The sequence below is a fragment of the Pecten maximus genome, chromosome 8 (genome assembly GCF_902652985.1).
Source record: "Pecten maximus chromosome 8, xPecMax1.1, whole genome shotgun sequence".
NCBI classification, from domain to species: Eukaryota; Metazoa; Mollusca; class Bivalvia; order Pectinida; family Pectinidae; genus Pecten; species Pecten maximus.
The window spans coordinates 31,644,387-31,672,273 of NC_047022.1; the positions used below are offsets into that span (position 1 = coordinate 31,644,387).

Sequence of the window (27,887 nt, forward strand, 5' to 3'; positions counted from 1 at the left end):
ACACGGAGAAAAAACGGACGGAGTTACTTGGGTGAGAGCGATATGTCCTACATGTTTTTGCAATTATTTAGGCATGTACAAAACACGGTAAGAGACATTTTAAATTACTTATAAACTCATAGCTTTATCATCTTTTTTGAAAATGTATATTACGCCTGACAATATTTCCCTCGGTGATTTTTACTGTTAAAATCACTTTATACTACACACCCATTGCTGTGGTCACTACCGGTGACACTCACGTACAAATGAACGGTTTCTAAATCTGGAATAAGAAACCCTGATACTTCAAAAAGAAGGAAAATCAAGGGAATCGCCCCTTTCATATCAGTCATGTTTCATGCTATTGTACCGAACGCCATCTGGTAGTTAGATAAGGTGAGATCAACGATCATATGCCATATGTACACTGTGATCAGTAAGACTTAGGACCATTATCTCAATATCGTGCCCAGATATGTTTCCTTGTAAGAAATAATGATATTCTACTCTAGTCAACTATCGTGCATTCTACTATACCGAAGTAATTCTACAAGCATAGCTTTTCAATTTGCTTGATTATTTTCACAAAGTACTAGTTAAATAACGTAATGGCAGTTTTTATCTAGATGTGGAGAGTAACGAACGTTAGAGATTTCATACTGTCTCTATTTGTACATAACTGTTGAAACGCGAGCATATTTTAATTTTGATATTCTCTATATCACAGTATAAGCTACAGTTTTTCACGCGTTGCGAATATTTAAATTTTCATCGCGGTGACATCACACAACTTAAATATCATTTACTGACTATTTTGAGGTACGTTTGATTGTGCTTTCTAGCCAATGGTATTGAAGCTGCGTAGTCAACACGATGGTTAATCGAAATGGCACAGAAAACATGCACGTCAAATGATAAAATATCGATCTTTCTCTTCTGATAAGAAGAATGTTTTACACACATCAGACAAATGTTTAATCGGGACACTTAAGTGGGGTTGAGTTATCAACGTCAGGAGCTTTCTTCCCTCTCTTTATGATGAACAGATCTATATGGATGTCAGTTTAGCAAATTTTAATTTAGTCCGCCCAAAATAGATGTCCTGTCCGTACTGGGGTTCATCCAAACCTACCTAGACTTTAGCAAATGTCAGGCCCCCTGGCTCGTGTTAGCGTGAACGTGTGCAGTCAATGTCTATTTACATTAGTTGAGATAATCTGGGTAGTTCAGTTTGCCGGTTTGATACCGGAAGTATAGGGCGGGTAAGTTATACACCCGAGATACCTCCATAGGGCTGACATACAAACTGGAAGGTAGGTGATTCTTTGTCAGAGAGTTTTACTGGTAAATTCTATGTTATCTCCTATGTGTAATAATAATACTATGTGTTAGCTTAGTATTAAATAGTAGTAGCTTGATATCAGCATTAGCTGATTTCATTATATGATACTAAAATACTAGTCTTAGTCAGTAATACATTGACCTTAGAATTAACAGTTTTCATCATATTTTCTTTGTGGTAGATTTTTATTTTAGATGTTGTTATGCAAACCATCAATGTATATGTAAATGTGGCGGTACCTTCTAACCATTTGCGCTGCTTGGCCACCGATGGTCAGCCCAGTTCAGTTCCACTACATAAGAACTGATGCTCTAGATGTTGTTTTCTGGTGGAAGAGACCAAAAGCTCCTGCCTTAAAGGCGACCAATGGCCGACACAGCACATAATTTAATTCAAAACGATATCAGCAGGCTCAAGAGGACTAAGACACAACATCAAACGTAATATAGGACATGCGTAGGCAGTGTGTGTTATCAGTGGTAGGTTTCTATCTGAATCTAGCAGAGTACCTGTCTTATAGTTCTGAAAAGTCTATCTGAAATTTACATGGTAGGTACACAATTACAGGTAAACACGACCGTACATTAGGGCATTGGAAGAGGCAATGAGGAATGTATTCACACTGGGTATACGTGTATGCATGATGAATATTTTATACATTAAAATGTTGATTGCTGACCTATTCTGATTTACAATACATGTACAATACTGAAATCAAGGGCATTTGTCGTAACGCTTTGATAGAAAAGACCATCCCGTCTTAAACAGACGAAATCCAAGTAACGCCTCCAGAGTGTGGCAGAAACAGTGGTGTGAATGGTCTTATATACAGAAACATTGAAATATTGATATAATTGGTTTTAGTTAACACATTATAAAAAGACGCTAATATATAGATGATTTTGATATTGTACTGTAACCAATTAATTTCGTTTGCCTCTCCCTATTTACACAACATAATGACAGCTAGGGTAAATGTGGCCCCTATAATTATTGTTATAAAACACTTAACAATAATAACTATATGTTGGTGTCGTTAAATGCCGGTAAATGTGTAATACACTGCATCTTATCCTCTGGGCTGTTAATCGTAATATTATCTCCACTGCGTCCTACAAACAAAACCTGCCAAGCCGTCAGAGTATAGTAATTAATTTAACTCCGGTGGTTTAGTTACACTGCAATCTAACACAGGTACACCAATACCCTGTAGAATAATAACTACACATACCTTTGCACCCGGGGATGTATTTTGATGGCTTTCTGTGGATCTTTTTTTTCTTTTCTTTTTATTTATTTTACGTAAATAGGGAAAAATTGGTTAAATATTTTCAAATGTTTCCTGATAAAAAAACAAAAACAAAAAAACACACGATTGATTCTAGGTAAAGGAATAAATGGTTACCGGTATGTATTGCAGTTATGTATATATAGAGGATATTGAATGGTTTCCCGTTTAACATAACATATATTTCACGAGTATGACAGAATATCGATATTTTCACGAGTGCGAAGCACGAGTGAAAAATATCGAAATAGTCTGTCATACGAGTGAAATATATGTTGTATTTAACGGGAAACCATTCAATTTTCTGTTTATTGCATTTCATAAACTTAAAAACAAAACTAAAACATCGAAAAATTGATAGTCAAAAAGGGCGGGAATCAGTAATGACGTCATCTCTTTGTTACGTTACTCAACGTCAACATGACGGCGCCATTTTGAAAGGAGTGATCAGCGCAATGTAAGCGTTTTCTGCTGTTATCGGAGAATCAGTGCATGAATAGCTAACGTCAAGTGAGTATTTAGTCAAAAACTGGTCAGAATATTTCAAAGATACAGCAAAATAACCAATTTAACTATCTCCGCTTCGATTGGAAAAATCGGCAAGTTTCAACGAGGTGAATACAAAGGTCCTCTCTGACTGGTCAAAAACGGAAAACTTATATTTTCACTGCAAAATCTTATATTTTCACTGGCAAAAATGCAATAAATATATATATTAATATTTGTACTAAACGAAGAAACAATCCTACTGTGATTAACATATCAAGGCGTAGATATGTTCCTGAAGTAATATAGATATGTGTGTTGTCTACGTAACACAATCACACTGAAGGTACGTATTGTGTTATTTTCTCGGTTATATATCGTTATTTCACACATATTAAGTAGTCATTTCTAAATTTAAATTTAGATTTTGATGTCATTTTTGTGTTATTGGAAAAATGGGCAGATTTTCATCCATAAAATATACTCAAATTAACAATGTGTATAGTATTGTACGTCCATAACAACAGTTGAATTTGGGATCTTCTCAAAAATGATTATCTCTACAAAGACTCGACACCGAAAACATTATGCTATTGTAGACATTACAAAACATAGCATATGTATAAATTGTGTCAATTTATTTTCAATATCTTTTAAAGGACTACATTTTATATACTAATGATCATAAATGTAAATAATGACTCCCAATGACAGTAGATATTTCAGTGTGTCCTACACTGGCGATCAGTATCACTCGGGGTCTGGTGGAAACACAAACAACGTCAATAATGTAGTTACCAAAGGAACAATATATGTTGAAATGCATGATCTGCAAGAGTTTTTTATTAACTCTGTAAATATTTCTGCGAATTAAACCGAATTCTCATCGGGAAACTATATCAATGTGTTCAACATTTTGTCCAGTTACTGTGTAATTCTATTTTATATCCTAGCCAATGTATAAGTTTTACTATATATACATCATTCTGAAGCCTAGCAAATATTCCTCTGACGACACAAAGTATATCTTAGCGTCATTCTGACGACAAAAGAACCCACTTCCGATGCCATCTTTTTTATCTTTAATTTATAAAAGTGATGTTTTTAATTCTCCTAAAGGAACCAACTTCATTATTTATGTGCAATATTTACTTTTAAAAATATGCATGTTAGATCTCGCTCCACTACTAGCTAATATACTGTTTATTGCAAACGAGTAACTCATTGAATTTAGCACAATATCATTAGAAAAATAAATGTCAACTTTTGTAACTAGAACAAAATCGGAAATTAATTAAATGTTTAACCTAATGATCGAAATCATCTAACAGGAAAAAATTATAACCCGGGTACTATTTTTAAACATTTCAAAACTCTGTTTGATTTTTCAGTTAATAATAAATGAGTCTGTCTTGTAAAACTCGCCAAGCTCATTAGTGACAAACTCAATTATGTTGATTTGTACCCTGGCTTACCATTGTATATATATTGTATATCTATATACATTTGTATATTGTATATCTATATAATATCTATATATATTGTATATTTATATATATTTTATATTTATATATATTGTATATCTATATATATTGTATATTTATATTTCTCTCATCCCTACCAGTATCATACTGGTCTGTCCAGGTAAATACACCCATGCTTGCTGTGTGTGTATTATCTCGCTTCCGGTGTAGGATAGCCACGCGCGCGCAGTGATACAGAAGTAGGTCGCCGAACCGAAAGTAGATCTCTGTATATTTAAACATTTCAACAATACATTGAATTAAGATATGTAATCAGATAATATTTTTTTTTATTTATGATACAAATTATGTAAAAAACACGTTCTTTTATTGTTTTTTATTAATAAAACATGGAACTATATTTTCACGCGAAAGTACACACTAGCTTGGCCGACATCAAGTGATTTGGCTTCGCTTGCAATGACAGGGCTGCTGAAACAATGTTAAACTGTGGAAATGAATGGTTTCCTTCGTTTTTAGAACGGCAAACGTCTACGTTTGCATATATGGGGTATGGTAAATCGATTGGCGCTGTTATTTTTTTATTATATGCAGTAGAAAAAAGTTTGGATTGAGAAAAAATGGCGTCTATCTGAGAAAGCAATCGACAGATAGTGCCTATTTTTGCATATTTTAGGTTGGGGAATGAGAGAAAAATACTCAATCATATGTGGTTCATGTAGGATAGGGATATTTCACCCTCTGGGTCACAAAATGTGGTAAAACCTCGGCGGAGCCTCGCGTTTTACCACATTTTGTGACCCCTCGGGTGGAATATCCCTATCCTACATGACCACATATGATAGAGTCTTATAATATTGTATATCTGTCCTGTATAAACTCACTATCATTAGCATAACGTGTCATTCCAGATGTGACGTTGATGTAAACACAGTATCATGTAGTTCCACCTAATTCGATCATTTATTTCAGTGAAAACCATACAATAGATAACTAAATTCCAGCATTACCTAAGGATTACAGTGGAAAGGGTTGGGATTTTAACGTTACCATATATATATAACCTGCTTTAAGCAGGGTTTTCCCGATAAGTTTGTCGTTGTAAAGTTAAAACTACTAAATTGATGCAATAAAGCATTGGATATTATTTAGGACATACTCGTCAATCAGAACTAGACTGCACCCGACGTCTATAATTATGTAATGTATTCAGTAAGTATCTTAACTGATTTACCTGTGTACTATAGTAAGGTAGCACATGGTTGGTTTATGGTATGATTAATTAGCAATGCCTAGCTAGAACTACTGAACAAAGAGATTAAATTTAGATTATGAAAATAGATTTTAAAATTGAGAAAACGGAAACCATAAAATTGTGGACATTATATGATAATAGTTTAGAAACTTGTGGGACGCGCTGTATTAATGACCACGATCCAGGCAACTACTAATCTATTCTGATAACCACGTCGATTGTCATCTCCACAGCTACAAGGTTAAAGTATCAAGTCGAGTCTAATATCTTATTGTTAAGTGTGTCTGTCAAGTTTAAACACAACATAATACCAAGCAGGAATTAGAAAGGTACTTACAATGTTGGTACTCTAGAAAGGTGAGTACCATGTAGGTACTCTAGAAAGGTGAGTACAATGTAGGTACTCTAGAAAGGTGAGTACAATGTAGGTACTCTAGAAAGGTGAGTACCATGTAGGTACTCTAGAAAGGTGAGTACAATGTAGGTACTCTAGAAAGGTGAGTACCATGTAGGTACTCTAGAAAGGCGAGTACCATGTAGGTACTCTAGAAAGGTGAATACAATGTAGGTACTCTAGAAAGGTGAGTACAATCAGAACGATCAGCTGGAATAAAACTTCTGGTGTACGTTTGATTGATATGCACAGCATGATTGTCAGGTGAATAGAAACCCCTAACTCGTAGATTGGATATCCTGGTACTATCAATAATGGTGTTTTGAGAGGTCATCGTAGATAAGCTCAGTTTTGTAGGTTGGCTACTTACTTTCAGAGCTGCTGCAGTGTCATCAAGAATGAATGTAGTGTCACTTTGCGTATCTAACAACGCGTAAGTTAGTATTTCTTGAGTTGGGGTATCATCGGTTGATATCCATACTGGCACAATCATGGATGTACTTTGTCCATTATTCTGAGTGACGCGCAAAGTGTTTGAAGGCTTTATGTTGTTTGATTCAGTCTTTGAGGAAAGCCGTTCCTCGTGGAGACAGGTAGGATGTTTCAACTTACAGGTGCCACATGTATGTTTCCTTTGACAGTCCTTGTTTCGATGGCCCCTTTGCAAGCATCCGTAACACAAATTCTTCTCACGAATAAATGATCGTTTGTCGTTGAGGGAGAGAGCCAAGAACTTGTCACATCGCACTATAAAATGACCGTCCCTTTCACAGTACATGCACACCTTGTTAACACTCTGAGATTCAGTCTTCGGAGTGGACACATCTGTGGATGAGGCCAAGACTCTGATCGTAGGCTCTTTAGGTCGTTTACGTTCTGTTTCAGCATGACGTACGTTATCGTTGAGAGCATAGAGTGACGATATAGGATTGCATGCAACCTTAGCCTCCTTAACCACAAATTCAACAAATTGGTTGAAAGTGGGGAAACTACCACAATAATCTAGGTGCTGCGCGACTTCTCGGTTCCATCGTACAGAAGCCCAGTCTGGAAGTTTATAAAGTAATTTTTGATTTTCAGCACAGTCGTTCAATACAGCAAGCCCGGGAACATGAGGTATGGCATCCTTGCAGCCTTGGAGAAAATCTGCAAAATCTCTCAGAGCCATTGGATCCTTAACTGCTATTTTTGGCCACTTGTCAAGCTTATCTCGAAATGCCTTCTGCACAATAAAGGGATGGCCGTACCGTTCTTCAAGCATTGTCATAGGCCGATTCACTACCACTATAGAAAAAACCTTCGAGTGCCTTGCGTGCTGAACCATCCACATACTTCTTCAGATAGAAAATTTTCTCCTGTGAGGGAATACCCTTCCGTTCAATTAGCATTTGAAATGACATTTTCCATTCCACATACAGAAGAGGATCCCCAGTAAATACACTTGGTTCAGGAACTGGTAATCGGTTCAGGTTCACAGACTCTGCAAGGGCCTTAGCACGTACATTTGTGTCTGTGTTGGAATCACATTGGTTAGACTGTTGGTTGTTCATATTGCTCGAATGTATTTGAGTAGCAGGTGACATATTTGTGTGCTGAGATCCTAAGGATTTGAAGGATTGTGCGTTGGGCGACAGGTTTGATGAAAGACCCACTTGATCAATAGGGGGAGCTGAGGTAACCACAGGTAAGCTATATTCCTGGGATTTGTTAACCGTGATACACTGCTCTGGCTCCTTTCCATCTGAGAGTAGACATTAACTCTTGCTTGGGCTACTTCAATATCCTTCTCGGCCTCAAGCCTCTTAAGCTCTCTTTGTTGATTCTCGAGCTCCTTTTTTTGAGCCTCAATTAAGTTCATCAGTTTTAATTCAGTCTGTTAAGCTGCTGTAATAAAGTGTTATTTTTTTCACAAATAGTCTGATGTTTACCTATTTATCAATATGTCTGAGGCTGATCAACCACAGGTTACTCCCACTGAACATGCTATCGGATTACTTACTAGTAATGCTAATGGGATTACAACATAAATCCATAGTCAAAACAAACGGCTAAGAGTTTTAGAAAATAGTACTAAAAATTTAATACTCAGTGACAATTCTTGGTGTGCTGGTAATCTTTATGATGGGGATAGAGGTACATTTGAACAGTGGATGAGAGATTTAGAAAAAAGGGCCCAGATAACTGATAATCATGATAAAATGCATATTTTAGCGTTACAATCTTCCACGGGTCCTGTAAGCGAATTCCTGCAAAGGAATATACGTGAGGATGACAATCCCAGGTGGGGTCCTTTAAAGGAAAAACTTACAAGGTGTTTTGGTGATATCCAGTGTCCTTCGCATGCTTTTGCCTTATTAAAACAGATTCGTCAACACACTGACGAACCTGTTCAGCTGTTTGCACAGCGCATACTTTCTTTAGCTGAAACGGTGTATGTAGATACAGATATAAATAATCCTGTAATTGCACAGCAGCTTGTTCGCATTTTTGAAGATGGGTTAGAACAACCCAATATTAGATTAAAGGTCATGCGTGTGGAATTCATGGAATTTGATAGGGCTATATCTTGTGCTATGAAAGAAATAAATGTCCGTCAACAGTTCGATATTAGGTCACATGCACACACCAGAATTTCCTCCAAATGCACACACAACCCCACAAACAAACATTTTTCCAGACAGAATCGAGGAACCGATGGAAATCGGCGCATCTCGACAAAAATCCGTTAATACTTACACACAGTACAATCATACACATACAAACAAACCAAGGAGTCGGCCACAATACAATCACTCACCAAACATGTCTACTAATCACCATAGGCATAACAGAGATTATCACACTTCAAATCAACAAACACATCATGATAACGGGTCACGACCTTCACACCAATACACTAGTACTGGTCACCAGTATGCCCCAGAGCAATATACGCACAGGTGTACCGAGTCCACATGTCAATATCGCCCGCAGGGATAACACCAGACACGTGACCAACGGTACCACACACAACATAATCCCCGTTACACAAATAGTCATTGCAATACACGCTCACGTCAAAATAACAAACATTCGCACCAGGGAAACTAAATAAATTTCGATATCGTGAGGCAGATATTGGATCTCAAGCAAATCGGCTAACTTACACAATAAACACTGTAGGTGGACCTCCTAATTCATGTCAAATAAAGGTAGGAAAACAAAAATATAGGAGTTTACTTGACAGTGGAGCTGATTTAAGCCTCGTTCATTATAGAGTTATTGAGTCATTGAATTTAACTCACAAACTTCAAACTTCTTATGTTTATTTGAAATCCGTCAATGGAAACAAACTTGACGTATCAGGTAAAATCACTTTGGCATTTTCTATTCGTGGAGTAAAATTTACTCCCACATTTTGTGTATCTAGAGATATGTCCCTAAACTTTATTTTGGGGCGAGATTGGTTCGTTAAAGAAGGAGTAAGTCTATACTTTGACAAACAAGCTTTGAAAGTCAGAAATATCTTAGTACCTATTATAGATGGTTATTTTGTATCTTCCATTGTACGTTTAAACCAGAACGTAATTCTACCACCACAGTCAAGTACTGTGTGTACAGGTAAAATGCCTCATTTCCGACGGCTTAAGGGATCAACACTATTTCACTTAGAACATAACTATTCAAATTCATTGACTTGTGAACCAGATATCCAGGTACATGTATTAGAGTCTATATGTACAATATCGCATTGTAAAACAAAACTTCCCTTAACCATTATCAACTCATCTCAAAAGACTATCACACTATATAGGGGGTGTGCAATAGCAAAAATTACGGAAACTCATGACAAAGAAATTTCCTCTATAATATCACAACAAGGTACACAAGAGGATACAAACAAAACTTCGGGTACATCCTTAGACAATCTTGACGTTACAGATACTCACAGAAACTTGATGACAAAACTTGTTCAAGAAAATAAAGACATTTTTGCAGAAAAAGACACCAATTTAACTCGGACGGACTTAGTACAAATGACCATTGACACGGGAAATCACCCGCCCATAAAACTTCGTCCATATCGTACACCACTACAACAGCAACAGAAAATCTCTGACGCTATTGATGACATGTTAGAAGCAAACATGATATCACCATCAAGTAGTCCATGGAGTTTTCCATGTGTTCTTGTGAAAAAGAAAGATGGTAGTCTTAGATTTTGTGTAGACTATAGGAAACTTAATGCTATTACCAAACCAAACTCATTTCCACTTCCGGTCATAGATGATCTTTTAGCAAGATTAGGGAAATCAATGTATTTCACATCCCTCGATCTTAAAAGTGGCTACTGGCAGCTTCCTCTTTCACCTCCCCATAGAGAACGTTCGGCATTTTCATGCCATAGAGGTCTTTTTGAATTTAATGTATGTCCATTTGGGTTGATGAACGCTCCTCAAGTATTTTCTTCAGCTATTTCAAAAATGTTAAATGGTCTCCAAGGTTTCGCTGTAGCATACCTTGATGACATTTTGATCTTCTAGGATCATCTCTCTCATGTCAAACAAGTATTTTCCAAACCTCGTCGCCATAACCTAAAACTAAAAATGAAAAAGTGTTCTTTCTTTCAACAAGAAACAAAATATTTAGGATTCACAATCAATCGCCAGGGAGTAAAGCCTGATAATGAAAAAGTAGAAGCAATCAAATCAATGAAACACCCAACAGATGTCAAACAATGTCGATCTTTCGTATCCTTATGTTCCTACTATCGTAGGTTCGTCCCAAATTTCTCAGCAATTGCTGCTCCTTTGATCAATCTGACTAAAAAGTACGAAAAATTCCTTTGGTCATCTGAATGTCAAAAAGCATTTGATTTTCTAAAAGAAAGTTTATCTGTTGTTCCTCTACTTAGTTTTCCTGATATATCGAAGCCATATACATTGTATACAGATGCTTCAGATCATTGTATAGGCGCTGTCCTAACTCAACCATGTGACCCTGGTGAAGAAATTATCCCAGGTGATCCAAATGAGAAACCTATTTACTTTCTATCACATAAACTAAACAAAACGCAATGCAAATGGGCAACAGTTGAAAAAGAGGCGTATGCTATTCATTATGCATTAAACAAACTTCATCACTATTTGCATGGTGCAACATTCACAATCATGACAGATCATCAACCTTTAAAAGCTTTACTTAGTTCTGATGTTAAGAACCGCAAAGTACAGCTATGGGCTCTTTCTATTATGTCTTACAATGCACAAATACGATATGTCAAGGGTAGTAATAATGTTATAGCAGACATGCTTTCAAGACTGCCTGACACTGAAACAAACAGTGACGAGATAGAAGACGATGACGAAAATTTTATTGACATATCAGACAACATATTTCAGATTAATGCTCTGAATTCAAGTGCTTTTGATTCTAAAAAGTTTTCAGACTTTACACTGCCAACAGAGGACATTCCAAACATTGACAATCAGTCATTTAAACAATATGACATGGCTCGAGAACAATCAAAAGATTTTAACATCCTAAATATCAAGACAAAGATTCAACAAGGCAGGGAAGACAGACAAACACGCAAGTTTATATTGTGTGACGACATAGTTTATTACATATCTAAACCAGACTCTGAAGCTGAACTCAGACTGTACATCCCTGAACATTTGACAAAGGCTGTCATTACTCAGTACCATAACTGTACTGGACACCAAGGTATTGACAGAACGTTCCAAGCCATTAAAAGAAAATGTTATCGGCCCAACTTGTTCAAACACTTAGACAAATACATCAAAGCATGTTTACCATGTCGACAGACAGCAACATTTACACCACAAGTTCCACAACAGGAAACAGATACACCAGCATTTCCTTTCGCAAAGGTACAGATGGACATCTCAGGTCCACATCATACAACACATAGCAACAATAAATACATTTTAAGCTTTGTTTGTTGTCTCACAGGATGGGTTGAAGCTTTCCCCTTACCCACAAAAGAAGCTATCAATGTAGCACATATCATTTTGACTGAGATTTTCCCAAGATTTGGCTGTCCTCTACACATTGTATTAGACAATGGTAAAGAGTTTGTTAACAAAATCATTGATGATGTGTTAAAATACCTTCATATCAATCATATCACAACATCTTTTTACAACCCAACTGGAAATTCTATGGTTGAAAGAAGCCACAGAACATTGAATGGAATTCTATCAAAACTCATGCTTGAAACTCCAAATGACTGGGATGAAAACATACCCCATACTTTAGCTAGTATGAGATTCCACGTGAATGACACTTCCAAATTTAGTCCTTTCTATCTCATTTATCATAGAGACCCCGTGTTACCCATTGACACACTTTTGAAACCCCGTAGGAAGTATTTAGGAGAGGATTTCCACAAACATGTCATTCAGGATCAACACATAACCATGACTAGGGTAGCGAAAAATCTGAAAGCTGCGAAAGCTAAACGCAAAGAACAAGCAAACGCAAATACACAAAACACGCCATTTAAAGTTAATGACGCGGTATATTTGCGTAATCACCAACGAAACGCGAAACTTGAACCAAAATGGACACCTCACTACCGAATCATAAAACAAACATCACCATCCACATTCATAATAAAAAATCAGTTAGATGGTAAAACACACAAAACACATGCACGCCATTTACAACCAGCCCATCTTGAATGGGATATTCCTGCACCAAGCACTACAGATAAACCTACACGGAAAGCACACTATGCTTGTCCACCATCAAGCGATGATGGTAGTGACAGCGAGTCAGATGACGACGCTGCACCAACACCTACTCCTCGCCCCCGTACAAAAACACAAATTCGAAAAGCACAACCTAATATTGTAAACCGTACCAGACAAACTCGCGATGGCTCATCTGACGATGAACCGGTACCTCATATGGAACTTCGTAGCCACAGAAACAAAAAGCTACAAAAAGCTCAACACACAAATTCAGTTGATAGCTATCCAAACAACAATACAGTTCATACATCAACACAAACATTTGAAACTATGTTAGATATAGAAAATACCACAAACAATACAAACGACAGTAAAACACGTGAATCTTATAAAGTAGCTCTACAACACATGTTACAAGCACAAAACACGTTATTGCAATTGCTACCTTAAATTATAATCACTCTATTCAAATGAATGATTTGATTTATGCTAACTAAGTTAATAATGGTAATTTTTTTTCTTATTACAGAAACAACAGCAAGTCACAATGAGACTTTTACTTTTATGTTGTTTTATTTCATTAATCGTTGGTATTAAAATCAACGAAAATGTAATTTTCCAAGAAAGTAGTATTCTTTCAAATACTCAGTCAAAATGGATAATTACTCATTCAGTCAATTATCATGATTACGAGGCATTTTTTTATGATGTCGAAGATGAAATTTTCAATGCTTATACACTGATGGAAAGTTCTCTGAAATATAACATAACAAATGATGCCCCTAAAATTTTACACCAACTAAAACAACAAATTGATTTCTTTCATTCAGAACATTCATTATTAAAAACAACCCTTTCTGACTATCAATCCTTACCCATTTCTAAAAGATCAATCCTTCCTTTTGTTGGAAGTGCTTTGAGTTTTCTTTTCGGTACAACTTCAGAAAGTGATCTTACTACAATTCGAAACAATATAGGTGCAATATCTAAAAATCAAAAGAAAATCAGACATGTTATGGAAGAAAGTTTATCCATTTTAAATTCAACAAGATTTGATGTCAATGCCAATCGGCAAGAAATAAACTCTTTGATCGATTCGTTTAAATCACTTAAAGATTCCGTATATAGTGAAACTAACATTTTGCACAAAACAACAGCTAATAATTATTACTTTATGATGACTTTCGCCCATGTATCTTCTTTTATATTTCATGTAAGATTAATTTTGGAGGAAGCGGTTATTCACATGCAAAATCTTAAACTTACACTCAACATGCTTTCATTAAATCACCTATCTCCAAGTACAATTTCACCATCACAACTTAGACAAACACTGTTAGGTATCCAAAATTTACTACCACGTACGCTCGCACTACCTACCGATCCAAACACAAACCTTTGGCAATACTATCAATATTTAACTTGTACCACATTGATTGATCCTACTCGGATTATCATTGTTATTCCTGTACCTTTAATGGACGCCTTGAATAGATTTCGTTTATACAATGTATTTAATATTCCTACAACCATGCCTTTACAATCAAGTTCCGAAAATCGACACAAGTGTGCTGCATGCAATTTTGTTGCGAAATATAAATTAGAGTCTTCAGCTTTAGCTGTAAACCCAGAAATGTCCAAATATGTACTTTTGAACGAAAATGATGTTCGTTCTTGTACCCACCCTTTTTATAATCAATGTCAATTAACTTCCCCAATATACCCAATCAATTTAAGTAAGCATTGTATTGTTGCTCTATTTGTTGACAACAAAAGTAATATCCAGAAATATTGTACAACTATGGTTGTCCCTAATAACCAACTGCCATTAGCCTTCCATATTACAAATGGCTCTTGGGCCATAACTTCAAACATAGAAATGAGATTGTCTATTGTTTGCCAAAATTCTGCTAAAACTTCCGAGATACTTGTTCAACCCCCTATTCAAATAATTAATGTACCAATCACTTGTTCTGCGTCTAGTGACCATTTAACTTTAGCTTCTTCTTTTAGGAAAAGTTCAAAAACACAATCCCTTGATATCTCGTTTCCAACACACCAAGAATTTAATTTTACAATGCATACTTTGTGGAAACCTTTGCAACAAAAATTTCCTAACTTATCTTCGATTAGTATTCCTGCTAAATTGCAAGAGATGGACAAAATCTCAATGAATTCATTAATAGATGAACTTTCCTCAGTGAGACATTTTCAGATTACCAATCATATATTTATTCTATCTTGTCAGCTATTGGTTTGATTATATTGTTAATTGCTATTGTATGTATTTGGTACAAATGTTCACGCAGAAGTAAACATAGAAAAAGATCTGCGAAACAAAATGTCATAGATACCAACATAAATCAAAGTAGAATTGTGACCAGCTCTAAGAGTATTCCTACGACCACCCATGATGTCCAACTGGCTATGGCACAGCCGCTGATTCCACCATCGTACCAGGCACAACTATACCCACGTCTTCACAGCATCATGCCTCCTCCGGAGATCGCTGAAGAGTCCGTTTGAACAGATTACTTTAAAATATACCAACATATCAACGAGTTCCTTGTTTGTCAACACCAATTATTAATGTCTACAACCTTTAGCAGAGATTCCTCACGTGGTATTAACATGGAGTTGTTTAAGTAATTATGATTCTACTGCTAACTGTGAAGAGACATTGTTGTAACTTACGTCTACATTATTCCTATGAAGAGTTTTCCTCACATGGTTGTACATTGAGTGAACATTTTGTTTTATGAAATATAAGTGACATTATATGAAGAGTTCACCTCACGTGGTTATAACACGGAGTAATAAATACATTGTTTAATGAACTCAAGATTATTTTCACAAAGTACTAGTTAAATAACGTAATGGCAGTTTTTATCTAGATGTGGAGAGTAACGAACGTTAGAGATTTCATACTGTCTCTATTGTACATAACTGTTGAAACGCGAGCATATTTTAATTTTGATATTCTCTATATCACAGTATAAGCTGCAGTTTTTCACCCGTTGCGAATATTTAAATTTTCATCGCGGTGACGTCACACAACTTAAATATCATTTACTGACTATTTTGAGGTACGTTTGATTGTGCTTTCTAGCCAATGGTACTGAAGCTGCGTAGTCAACACGATGGTTAATCGAAATGGCACAGAAAACATGCACGTCAAATGATAAAATATCGATCTTTCTCTTCTGATAAGAAGAATGTTTTACACACATCAGACAAATGTTTAATCGGGACACTTAAGTGGGGTTGAGTTATCAACGTGAGGTGCTTTCTTCCCTCTCGATATGATGAACAGATCTATATGGATGTCAGTTTAGCAAATTTTAATTTAGTCCGCCCAAAATAGTGTCCTGTCCGTACTGGGGTTCACCAAACATACCTAGACTTTAGCAAATGTCAGGCCCCCCCCCTCCCCCCCCCCCCCCCCCCGGCTCTTGTTAGCGTGAACGTGTGCAGTCAATGTCTATTTACATTAGTTGAGATAATCTGGGTAGTTCAGTTTGCCGGTTTGATACCGGAAGTATAGGGCGGGTAAGTTATACACCCGAGATACCTCCATAGGACTGACATACATACTGGAAGGTAGGTGATTCTTTGTCAGAGAGTTTTACTGGTACATTCTATGTTATCTCCCATGTGTAATAATAATACTATGTGTTAGCTTAGTATTAAATAGTAGTAGCTTGATATCATCATTAGCTGATTTCATTATATGATACTAAAATACTAGTCTTAGTCAGTAATACATTGACCTTAGAATTAACAGTTTTCATCATATTTTCTTTGTGGTAGATTTTTATTTTAGATGTTGTTATGCAAACCATCAATGTATATGCAAATGTGGCGGTACCTTCTAACCATTTGCGCTGCTTGGCCACCGGTGGTCAGCCCAGTTCAGTTCTACTACATAAGAACTGATGCGCTAGATGTTGTTTTCTGGTGGAAGAGACCAAAAGCTCCTGCCTTAAAGGCGACCAATGGCCGACACAGCACATAATTTAATTCAAAACGATATCAGCAGGCTCAAGAGGACTAAGACACAACATCAAACGTAATATAGGACATAGGCAGTGTGTGTTATCAGTGATAGGTTTCTATCTGAATCTAGCAGAGTACCTGTCGTATAGTTCTGAAAAGTCTATCTGAAAGTTACATGGTAGGTACACAATTACAGGTAAACACGACCGTACATTAGGGCATTGGAAGAGGCAATGAGGAATGTGTGTGACTTCACACTGGGTATACGTGTATGCATGATCAATATTTTATACATTAAAATGTTGATTGCCGACCTATTCTGATTTACAATACATGTACTATACTGAAATCAAGAGCAATTGTCATAACGCTCTGATAGAAAAGGCCCTGCCGTCTTAAACAGACGAAATCCAAGTAACGCCTCCAGAGTGTGGCAGAAACAGTGGTGTGAATGGTCTTATATACAGAAACATTGAAATATTGATATAATTGGTTTTAGTTAACAAATTATAAGAAGACGCTAATATATAGATGATTTTGATATTGTACTGTAACCAATTAATTTCGTTTGCCTCTCCCTATTTACACAACATAATGACAGCTAGGGTAAATGTGGCCCCTATAATTATTGTTATAAAACACTTAACAATAATAACTATATGTTGGTGTCGTTAAGTGCCGGTAAATGTGTAATACACTGCATCTTATCCTCTGGACTGTTAATCGTAATATGGGTTTGGTCTGTATTTAATCCCGTAGTACGAGGACGAGAAAAGTGCAAATAACGTCCTTTCACTAATGAAAAACATATATAATATATGATATATAAAAGTGGCATTGAGGCCCTTAAACACCTCTGGCAAAAGTGTATACATACTGAAGGGGATTATGTTGAAAAACAATACAATATGTCCGGCAAAATTCAAATCCTTCAATATGAGGCTCACAACATATCAATGAGCATTTCTTTGGCTGTTTGAGTTTTTACCAATCTAACCAAGAAAACACGAGAGTCAATCATTGCAATTTATTTTAACAAAGTTAGATTGTGTATTTTTTCTGTTTTCGTCGTAAAATCGATGCTCTTTGATATGCTCTTTCCCTTTAATAGTGACTATTAATTGCAGTAAAAATTTGTCCTGGGTACAATTTCACAAACATTAGTTAAAAAGATAATCTTTTTGACCAACTTATGAGTATAAACTTTGAAAGATAGCCTTTTTACTACATTTTAGAACAACTTATGGGGTAAATAATCATATCGGTGTACTGAATCTGCAGTTTATTTTGACCAACCCGAGACATGTCTAACGGCATTTGGTAGCCACATGTTTGCATAATAAACGGCTGTGAGTGTTCGACAGTTATTACGTTGGCTAGCTGGTATTACCTCCACTGCGTCCTACAAACAAAACCTGCCAAGCCGTCAGACTATACGTCCTAGTAATTAATTTAACTCCGGTGGTTTAGTAACACTGCAATCTAACACAGGTACACCAATACCCTGTAATAACTACACATACCTTTGCACCCATGTATTTTGATGGCTGTCTGTGGTTCTTTTTTTTTATTTCTTATCTTTTTATTTATTTTACGTAAATGGGGAAAAATTGGTTAAATATTTTCAAATGTTTCCTGATTTACACACATATTCCAAATACAAATAAAAACAAAAGAAAAACACACGATTGATTCTAGTTAAAGGAATAAATGGTTACCGGTATATATTGCAGTTATATACGGATTGAATAGATTTTTTTAATTTTCATTGCGGCTATGAATACCAGTTGCTGGCTACATATCCCGTGGATATTGAATGGTTTCCCGTTTACTATAACATATATTTCACGAGTATGACAGAATATCGATATTTTCACGAGTGCGAAGCACGAGTGAAAAACATCGAAATATTCTGTCATACGAGTGAAATATATGTTATATTTAACGGGAAACCATTCAATTTTCTGTTTATTGCATTTCATAAACTTAAAAACAAAATTAAAACATCGAAAAATTTATAGTCAAAAAGGGCGGGAATCAGTAATATATTACTATTTGTACTTAACGAAGAAACAATCCTACTGTGATTAACATATATCAAGGCGTAGATAGGTTCCGGAAGTAATATAGATATGTGTGTTGTCTACGTAACACATTCACACTGAAGGTACATGTACGTATTGTGTTATTTTCTCGGTTATATATCGTTATTTCACACATAGTAAGTAGTCATTTCTAAATTTAAATTTAGATTTTGATGTCATTTTTGTGTTATTGGAAAAATGGGCAGATCTTCATCAATAAAATGTACTCAAATTAACCATGTGCATATATCTATAGTATTGTACGTCCATAACAACAGTTGAATTTAGGATCTTCTCAAAAATGATTATCTCTACAAAGACTCGACACCGAAAACAATACGCTATTGTAGACATTACAAAACATAGCATATGTATACATTGTGTCAATTTATTTTCAAAATCTTTTAAAGGACTACATTTTATATAGTAATGATCATAAATGTAAATAATGACTCCCAATGACAGTAGATATTTCAGTGTGTGGTACACTGGCGATCAGTATCACTCAGGGTCTGGTGGAAACACAGATAACGTCAATAATGTAGTTACCAAAGGAACAATATAAAAAAAAATTTATGTTGAAATGCATGATCTGCAAGATTTTTTTATTAACTCTGTAAACTCATCGGGAAACTCTATCAATGTGTTCAACATTTTGTCCAGTTACACAGTAATTCTATTTTATATCCTAGCCAATGTATAAGTTTTACTATATTTACATCATTCTGACGCCTAGCAAATATTCCTCTGACGACACAAAGTATATCTTAGCGTGATTCTGACGACAAAAGAATCCACTTCCGATGCCATCCTTTTTATCTTTAATTTATAAAAGTGATGTTTTTAATTCTCCTAATGGAACCAACTTCATTATTTATGTGCAATATTTACTTTTAAAAATATGCATGTTAGATCTCGCTCCACTACTAGCTAATATACTGTTTATTCCAAACGAGTAACTCATTGAATTTAGCACAATATCATTAGAAAAATAAATGTCAACTTTTGTAACTAGAACAAAATCGGAAATTAATTAAATGGTTAACCTAATGATCGAAATCATCTAACAGGAAAAAATTATAACCCGGGTACTATTTTTAAACATTTCAAAACCCTGTTTGATTTTTCAGTTAATAATAAATGAGTCTGTCTTGTAAAACTCGCCAAGCTCATTAGTGACAAACTCAATTATGTTGATTTGTACCCTGGCTTACCATTGTATATATATTGTATATCTATATACATTTGTATATTGTATATCTATATAATATCTATATATATTGTATATTTATATATATTGTATATCTAAAAAAGTTTGGATTGAGAAAAAATGGCGTCTATCTGAGAAAGCTATCGACAGATAGTGCCTATTTTTGCATATTTTAGGTTGGGGAATGAGAGAAAAATACTCAATCATATGTGGTTCAAGTAGGATAGGGATATTTCACCCTGTGGGTCACAAAATGTGGTAAACTCTCGGCGGAGCCTCGCGTTTTACAACATTTTGTGACCCCTCGGGTGGAATATCCCTATCCTACATGACCACATATGATAGAGTCTTATAATATTGTATATCTGTCCTGTATAAACTCACTATCATTAGCATAACGTGTCATTCCAGATGTGACGTTGATGTAAACACAACAGCATGTAGTTCCACCTAATTCGATCATTTATTTCAGTGAAAACCATACAATAGATAACTAAATTCCAGCATTACCTAAGGATTACAGTGGAAAGGGTTGGGATTTTAACGTTACCGTATATATATAACCTGCTTTAAGCAGGGTTTTCCCGATAAGTTCGTCGTTGTAAAGAAAACGTGATGCCTCTTAAAACTACTAAATTGATGCAATAAAGCATTGGATATTATTTAGGACATACTCGTAAATCAGAACTAGACTTCACCCGACGTCTATAATTATGTAATGTATTCAGTAAGTATCTTAACTGATTTACCTGTGTACTATAGTAAGGTAGCACATGGTGGATTTATGGTATGATTAATTAGCAATGCCTAGCTAGAACTACTGAACAAAGAGATTAAATTTAGATTATGAAAATAGATTTTAAAATTGAGAAAACGGAAACCATAAAATTGTGGACATTATATGATAATAGTTTTGAAACTTGTGGGACGCGCTGTATTACTGACCACGACCCAGGTAACTACTAATCTATTCTGATAACCACGTCGATTGTCATCTCCACAGCTACAAGGTTAAAGTATCAAGTCGAGTCCAATATCTTATTGTTAAGTGTGTTTGTCAAGTTTAAACACAACATAATACCAAGCAGGAATTAGAAAGGTACGAACAATGTAGGTACTCTAGAAAGGCGAGTACAATGTAGGTACTCTAGAAAGGTGAGTACCATGTAGGTACTCTAGAAAGGTGAGTACAATGTAGGTACTCTAGAAAGGTGAGTACAAGGTAGGTACTCTAGAAAGGTGAGTACAATGTAGGTACTCTAGAAAGGTGAGTACCATGTAGGTACTCTAGAAAGGTGAGTACCATGTAGGTACTCTAGAAAGGTGGGTACCATGTAGGTACTCTAGAAAGGTGAGTACGAGGTAGGTACTCTATGAATGTGAAAACAATGTAGGTACTCTAGAAAGGTGAGTACAATGTAGGTACTCTAGAAAGGTGAGTACAATGTAGGTACTCTAGAAAGGTGAGTACAATGTAGGTACTCTAGAAAGGTGAGTGCAACGTAGGTAGTCTAGAAAGGTGAGTACAATGTAGGTACTCTAGAAAGGTGAGTACAATGTAGGTACTCTAGAAAGGTGAGTACAATGTAGGTACTCTAGAAAGGTGAGTGCAATGTAGGTACTCTAGAAAGGTGAGTACAATGTAGGTACTCTAGAAAGGTGAGTACAATGTAGGTACTCTAGAAAGGGGAGTACAATGTAGGTACTCTAGAAAGGTGAGAACAATGTAGGTACTCTAGAAAGGTGAGTACCATGTAGGTACTCTATACAGGTGAGAACAATGAAGGTACTCTAGACAGGTGAGTTCCATGTAGGTACTCTATACAGGTGAGTACAAGGTAGGTACTCTATACAGGTGAGTACAATGAAGGTACTCTATACAGGTGAGTACAAGGTAGGTACTCTAGACAGGTGAGTACAAGGTAGGTACTCTATACAGGTGAGTACAATGTAGGTACTCTATACAGGCGAGTACAATGTAAATACTCAAGAAAGGTGAGAACAATGTAGGTACTTTAGAAAGGTGAGTACAATGTAGGTACTCTAGAAAGGTGAGTACAATGTAGGTACTCTAGAAAGGTGACAACAATGTAGGTACACTAGAAAGGTGAGTATAATGTAGGTACTCTTGACAGGTGAGTACAATGTAGGTACTCTAGAAAGGTGAGTACAATGTAGGTACTCTAGAAAGGTGAGTACAAGGTAGGTACTCTAGAAAGGTGAGTACAATGTAGGTACTCTAGACAGGTGAGTACCATATAGGTACTCTAGAAAGGTGAGTACAAGGTAGGTACTCTAGACAGGTGAGTACAATGTAGGTACTCTAGAAAGGTGAGAACAATGTAGGTACTCTAGAAAGGTGAGTAGAAGGTAGGTACTCTAGAAAGGTGAGTACCATGTAGATACTCTAGAAAGGTGAGTACAAGGTAGGTACTCTAGAAAGGTGAGTACAAGGTAGGTACTCTAGAGAGGTGAGTACAAGGTAGGTACTCTAGAAAGGTGAGTACAAGGTAGGTACTCTAGAAAGGTGAGTACAAGGTAGGTACTCTAGAGAGGTGAGTACAAGGTAGGTACTCTAGAAAGGTGAGTACAATGTAAGTACTCGAGAAACCAAACAGCACACAATACACATGATGTTGACAGAAAGCATTAGTGTTTATCTAGACACCTCTGTCATCATTAGAGATACTAAATGTACACAATGTTTAATCCTATCATCCAATCATGTCAGAACACGGTAAACCTTAGCCACAACCATCTTATAGATATTTTCCTTCAAGCTCAGTATTTCACCAAATATCCACATTTATTATCCTCTAAAGTTTAAATCAGTTAAAGTGCGAATAGAATATATTGGAATATCATAATGAGATTTCTATGGTTTCAACAATATGCTGATGTAGTTTATTTTGAACGGTTTGGAAAAGAAATATTTTGTTGATGGTGAATGGTTCAGTAATTAGTTAAAAACATAATTTCTTTATCCTATACACCTTACATGTATCTATTTCCATCTGAACATCTCTCGAGTGGTGATATTTTTCCAGTTCACCAATACATCATATGTCGATTATTGGTAATATTTCCCGTTCAGTAAAACAGTGGATTTCATCGAGTCCAGTAAAGAGATCCGTATTGTAGAGATTCTGATTGTGTATCCTTATAGTACAGTATACATAATTATAACAGTTGTATTATATATGTAATCATGTATACACGTAGATCTTGAAATCGGATTATATTTCATCTATATCTAAACAGTGTTTATTTCATAATTCAAAATTTGTGCAAAATTTAAAAAAAAAAGTTACATTTAACACAGTTATCACATTCATTTGTTATCACATCATCGCGGTGGCCGAGTGGTTAAGGTGTCCCGACACTTTAACACTAGCCCTCCACCTCTGGGTTGCGAGTTCGAATCCTACGTGGGGCAGTTGTCAGGTACTGACCGTAGGCCGGTGGTTTTTCTCCGGGTACTTCGGCTTTCCTCCACTTCCAAAACCTGCCACGTCCTTAAATGACCCTGGCTGTTAAATAGGACGTTAAACAAAAACAAACAAACAAACAAACAAAATCACATCATTATATTGTCGACTTGTGGCTAATATTTTGATATTTTTCACGCGTTACACACACTCGTGAAAAACATAAAAAAATTAGCCCAACGAGTGAAATGTATTTAGTATTACTGAAGAAACTGTTAGATATTATGTTTATCATAAATTATGTAAAATAAACCGAGACAGCTCAATCTCTCCAAGAATTCATTGCGGTCATGACAGAGAGCTATATGTAAATCTTAATTTTCCCCATTGTCGTTTGTAAGCAGTGTTCTGATTGGCTAAATAAGAAAAAGTGATATTTTTCACTAGTGAAAATTATCACTTTTGTAGAATGAATAATTTTCGATATTTCACTGGTAAAAATGTAATAATGAATTTTGTTCTTTGCAGACGGATGATTACGACAATGAAGTATTCCAGCGCTCTGATGGTGACATCTGTAGCGGCTATGGTAGTGGTGGTTTGTTGTATGTCTATACGTTACTCGGACAAAGTGCCTAACCACATAAAACCAACCGGTGAACAAGGAACACAGATAAGGATGGAGGTACAGAGACAGCAAATACAAATTGAACAACTTAATCAGGAAGTAAAGGACATGAAATTAAAGCTAAACAAACTATCACGGCCAATTTCGACACAGAACTTAATTCAGCGAACAAAGACAAAGATATCACAAGATCAAATACAGCAGAATAAACAACGTCAACTGATTGATTCCTATGATAAGATACCCGTTAAAGTATATTCCATTAAAGACGGAGAGTGGACAAGGATACCAGAGTTGTGTCAGAACATAGCAAGCTTTCAATCTGTCAGACTCAATACTATGTCCGGTGTGTTGGAGGTGTATATACATGATCCAAAGAACGATAAATGGGTTAGTGGTTCATTGGCCAAAGGCCAAATATGGGAATCTCAATTAGTGAATTTAGTTTTAGCGGCATTACAGAAAGAAAAAAATGCAGTCTTTCTAGACATTGGAGCAAACCTCGGGATATATTCATTGATGGCTGCTAAACAAGGGTTTAGGACTGTATCTATAGAACCCTTAAAAATCAACGTTCAGCGGATTTGTTCTTCTGTCCGTGCAGGTCATTTCTCGGACAAGATGACGATTGTCCGTGGCGCCCTGTCCGACGTATCTCAGAATGTTACGCTCGGTATGGACGTTAACAACGTTGGAGGATCGTTTGTACTACAAGACCAAAACCAAATCAAGGTCAAGGCCAGTGAGGTAGGCGGGACATATTCTGACGTTGTCATGTCAACAACACTTGACAATTTATTACAACTTCCGGATATTAATTCTACGCGTGTTGTTATCAAAATGGACGTTGAGGGATACGAACATAAAGTGTTGAGGGGCGGGGAAAAGTTCTTCAACAGAATGGATGTACCTACGATTCTCATGGAATGGGAATTTCATAAAGGTACTCAGAGTGGTACGGAAATAATACAGTTCTTTGAATCTAGAAACTATACAGCATATGACCCAATACGAAGCAATTCTTTACATTCTGAATCATCCACGACATGGCCATATGAAATAGTTTGGAGGAAGATTTTGTAGATATGGCGTAATACTTTCTTATTGAAGTAGTAAGGACATACAATATAAACTGTTATATTTTGCATATGTTATGTTGATATCTTTAAACTGGTTTATTATCCAGGTAGGTATTTGTGCTAGTGGGTACACGACCATTAAATCAATAAAAGAAATTTTCGAATTTTGAAAAAAAACAGGACTGTCGATCAGACTGCAAAAAAAAAAAAAAAAAAAAAAGGAGAATCCACAATGATTGATTAATGCAGTTTTTGGGGGTAAACACCCATGTAAAATTAAACATGTAAACTGTACGTTTTGTTAACATTCGTCTTTTATAGCAATTACTAAACAGATATCTCGTTATTGTATAGTTTATTCACTTTAAGCCTTGGGAGGAGTTATGTCCCCTGAATGGCGGAAGTTGTGTTTTTCAGAGGCTCTCGATATTTCTATTGGAATCGGTGTTCTACACTCCATTCGATCCTCTGTGTGTTGTTTATTCTCAACTAAGGTTAGAGAAAGGACTTTACTCAACTAATGTGCAGTCTACGGTGAGTAGATCATGTTTAGATTCACTTAGCAACCTGTTTTGTTGGAACTCCATCGTCTACGATCGTGATATGAACTCACTTGTCTAACATGGATCATAACCTTCTTGAAAGACCGATGTCGGTCCATTTCCATCACAAACAATTTAGGGGACTTAATCATGAACAAGTCTTATAAAGTCTAGAAAATATAATTAACAAAAAAGACATTAAATCCATTCAACTCACAGTGAGAGATAGTGCGATCAAAAACAAACTTCTGACAAATGGACTGGTTATCCAGAGCCAAACTGTCAAGGTTATGGAGGTCGAGAGAACAGTGACAAATGTGACAATAATGACGCTCCATTTGAAATGACTGACTCTGCATGTTATCAGTTCGTTCATGTCAAAATTTGGTGAAGTAGTGAACGGCTCAGTGAGACGCGGGAAAATACGAGACACAGACATTGAAAATGGTACGAGATATGTCCAGATTGTGAAATGTGAACCCCTTCTCCCTCTCACGACAATGTTTGGGAGATTCTCTGTACGTGTTTTCGCCGACAACAACAGGACCCCCTGCTTTAGGTACAATCAGACTGACCACCCTTCGTACAGATGTCCACAGAGAGAGCACACCGAAAGAAAATGCTTCCAGTGTGGACTTCCCGGTCATTACAGCAAAGACTGTCCTGAAAAAGAAAAGGTATGCTACCGATGCAGGAAACCTGGCCATCTCCAGCGAGATTGTTTAGAAAATGCCAGAGGACATATACGGTGAATATGTACACGAGATAAGAGAAGGTCAACGTAAGAATAGCTGCGACGACCGCGACGATGCTGTGGGACTGCAATCTACAGCATCTGCAACCACAGACAGTACTACTCTGGCCAGGGACCGTGATGATGAAAGTGACACGCCCACCCCAGCTGTACAAAACATAAACAGTGTGATAATCGGAGCATCGAACTGCAGACGACTAGACATTCCTAACGACAGTAAGGTAGTGAATGATTCTATCTCTGGTGCAACATTTAACAACATAGAAGCGAATATAACAACAGCAAAAATGTCACTCGGCGAAAATGATGTGGACAAAATTATCATAAGCCTAGGTACAAACGACATCACCAAACATAGAACCGACGGTGATTCTGTCACGATCAATATCATGCACGCGCTTGACAAGGTGAAAGACCCATTTCCGGGAAAACAAATCGGCCTTTGTAGTGTAATACCAAGAAAGGGTAAGAGCCCCAGTATCCAAGCGATCAACGCAACTGCTGTGACCGTAAATTCTTTCATGGCCAAACTGTGTGTCCTAGACAAGTCGCGAACACTGTCTTACATCGATACTGTCAACGCGTTCATCCGTAAAGGGGTACCGATATGTGGCCAGTACGACTCGTCAGAAGCATCCGGAATGCATATCAGTGTCGATGGAGCTCACAAGCTGTGGTCAATCATGGAGGACTTCATCATGGCTCCACACACAACGGTTAATCCATGGTCGACTCCAAAGACTTCCCGAAAACGAGTCCTCAGTAGCGAAACACCCCCCGGAAGACAGACAAGCAAGTAGTCGTCCAAAAGCCAGAATTAGTATCTGCCTATGATGCTACATTGTACATAAGTATTTATCTCTGCTGACTGTTAATTATTGTCGCAAGATTGCATTAAGTTATATATACGTATCGTTCCTATGGTTTATGTTTTCTTAGTCTATGTATATGTATTGTCTAAAGTAAATAACACTATTCATAAGTTCAGTAAAACGCAATTATAATATTTTATTAATTTCCAATGAACAAAAATGATACGTTATACATTGCTTGTTTAAATGCTAATGGTCTGAGAGACAACAGAAAAAGAGACAAATTCCTACATTGGCTAAACAGTCAAAAATACCACGATATGTCTACAAGAAACACTGCACGAAGGATGACACAAAAAATGGCAAAACCAATGGAAAGGTATAGCTAATGGTGGCAGTACTTGGAATAATGGCTCCAGCGATTC

At 36.4% G+C, this 27,887-nt stretch overlaps 2 protein-coding genes across 5 annotated transcripts; one reads left to right on the plus strand and one right to left on the minus strand.

Moving 5' to 3' along the window:
* Window positions 1-1,216: 1,216 nt before the first annotated feature.
* LOC117333197 lies at window positions 1,217-27,887 on the plus strand. 4 transcript variants are annotated; one of them, XM_033892371.1, is made up of 2 exons: window positions 1,217-1,295; window positions 24,176-25,574. In XM_033892371.1, exon 2 carries the CDS (start codon window positions 24,180-24,182, stop codon window positions 25,356-25,358), a length of 1,179 nt encoding a protein of 392 aa, XP_033748262.1. In that variant the 5' UTR covers window positions 1,217-1,295; window positions 24,176-24,179; the 3' UTR covers window positions 25,359-25,574. The 4 variants fall into 4 exon arrangements, with proteins under 4 accessions (XP_033748262.1, XP_033748263.1, XP_033748264.1 ...); XM_033892372.1 differs by lacking the exon at window positions 1,217-1,295 and adding an exon at window positions 7,803-7,915; XM_033892373.1 differs by lacking the exon at window positions 1,217-1,295 and adding an exon at window positions 16,429-16,529 and having other exon boundaries at window positions 24,176-27,887.
* LOC117333195 lies at window positions 5,358-7,826 on the minus strand. Its single transcript, XM_033892367.1, is given in 2 exon segments — window positions 5,358-7,496; window positions 7,498-7,826. Coding segments are annotated over 2 exon segments (1,431 nt in total). The 5' UTR covers window positions 7,815-7,826; the 3' UTR covers window positions 5,358-6,382.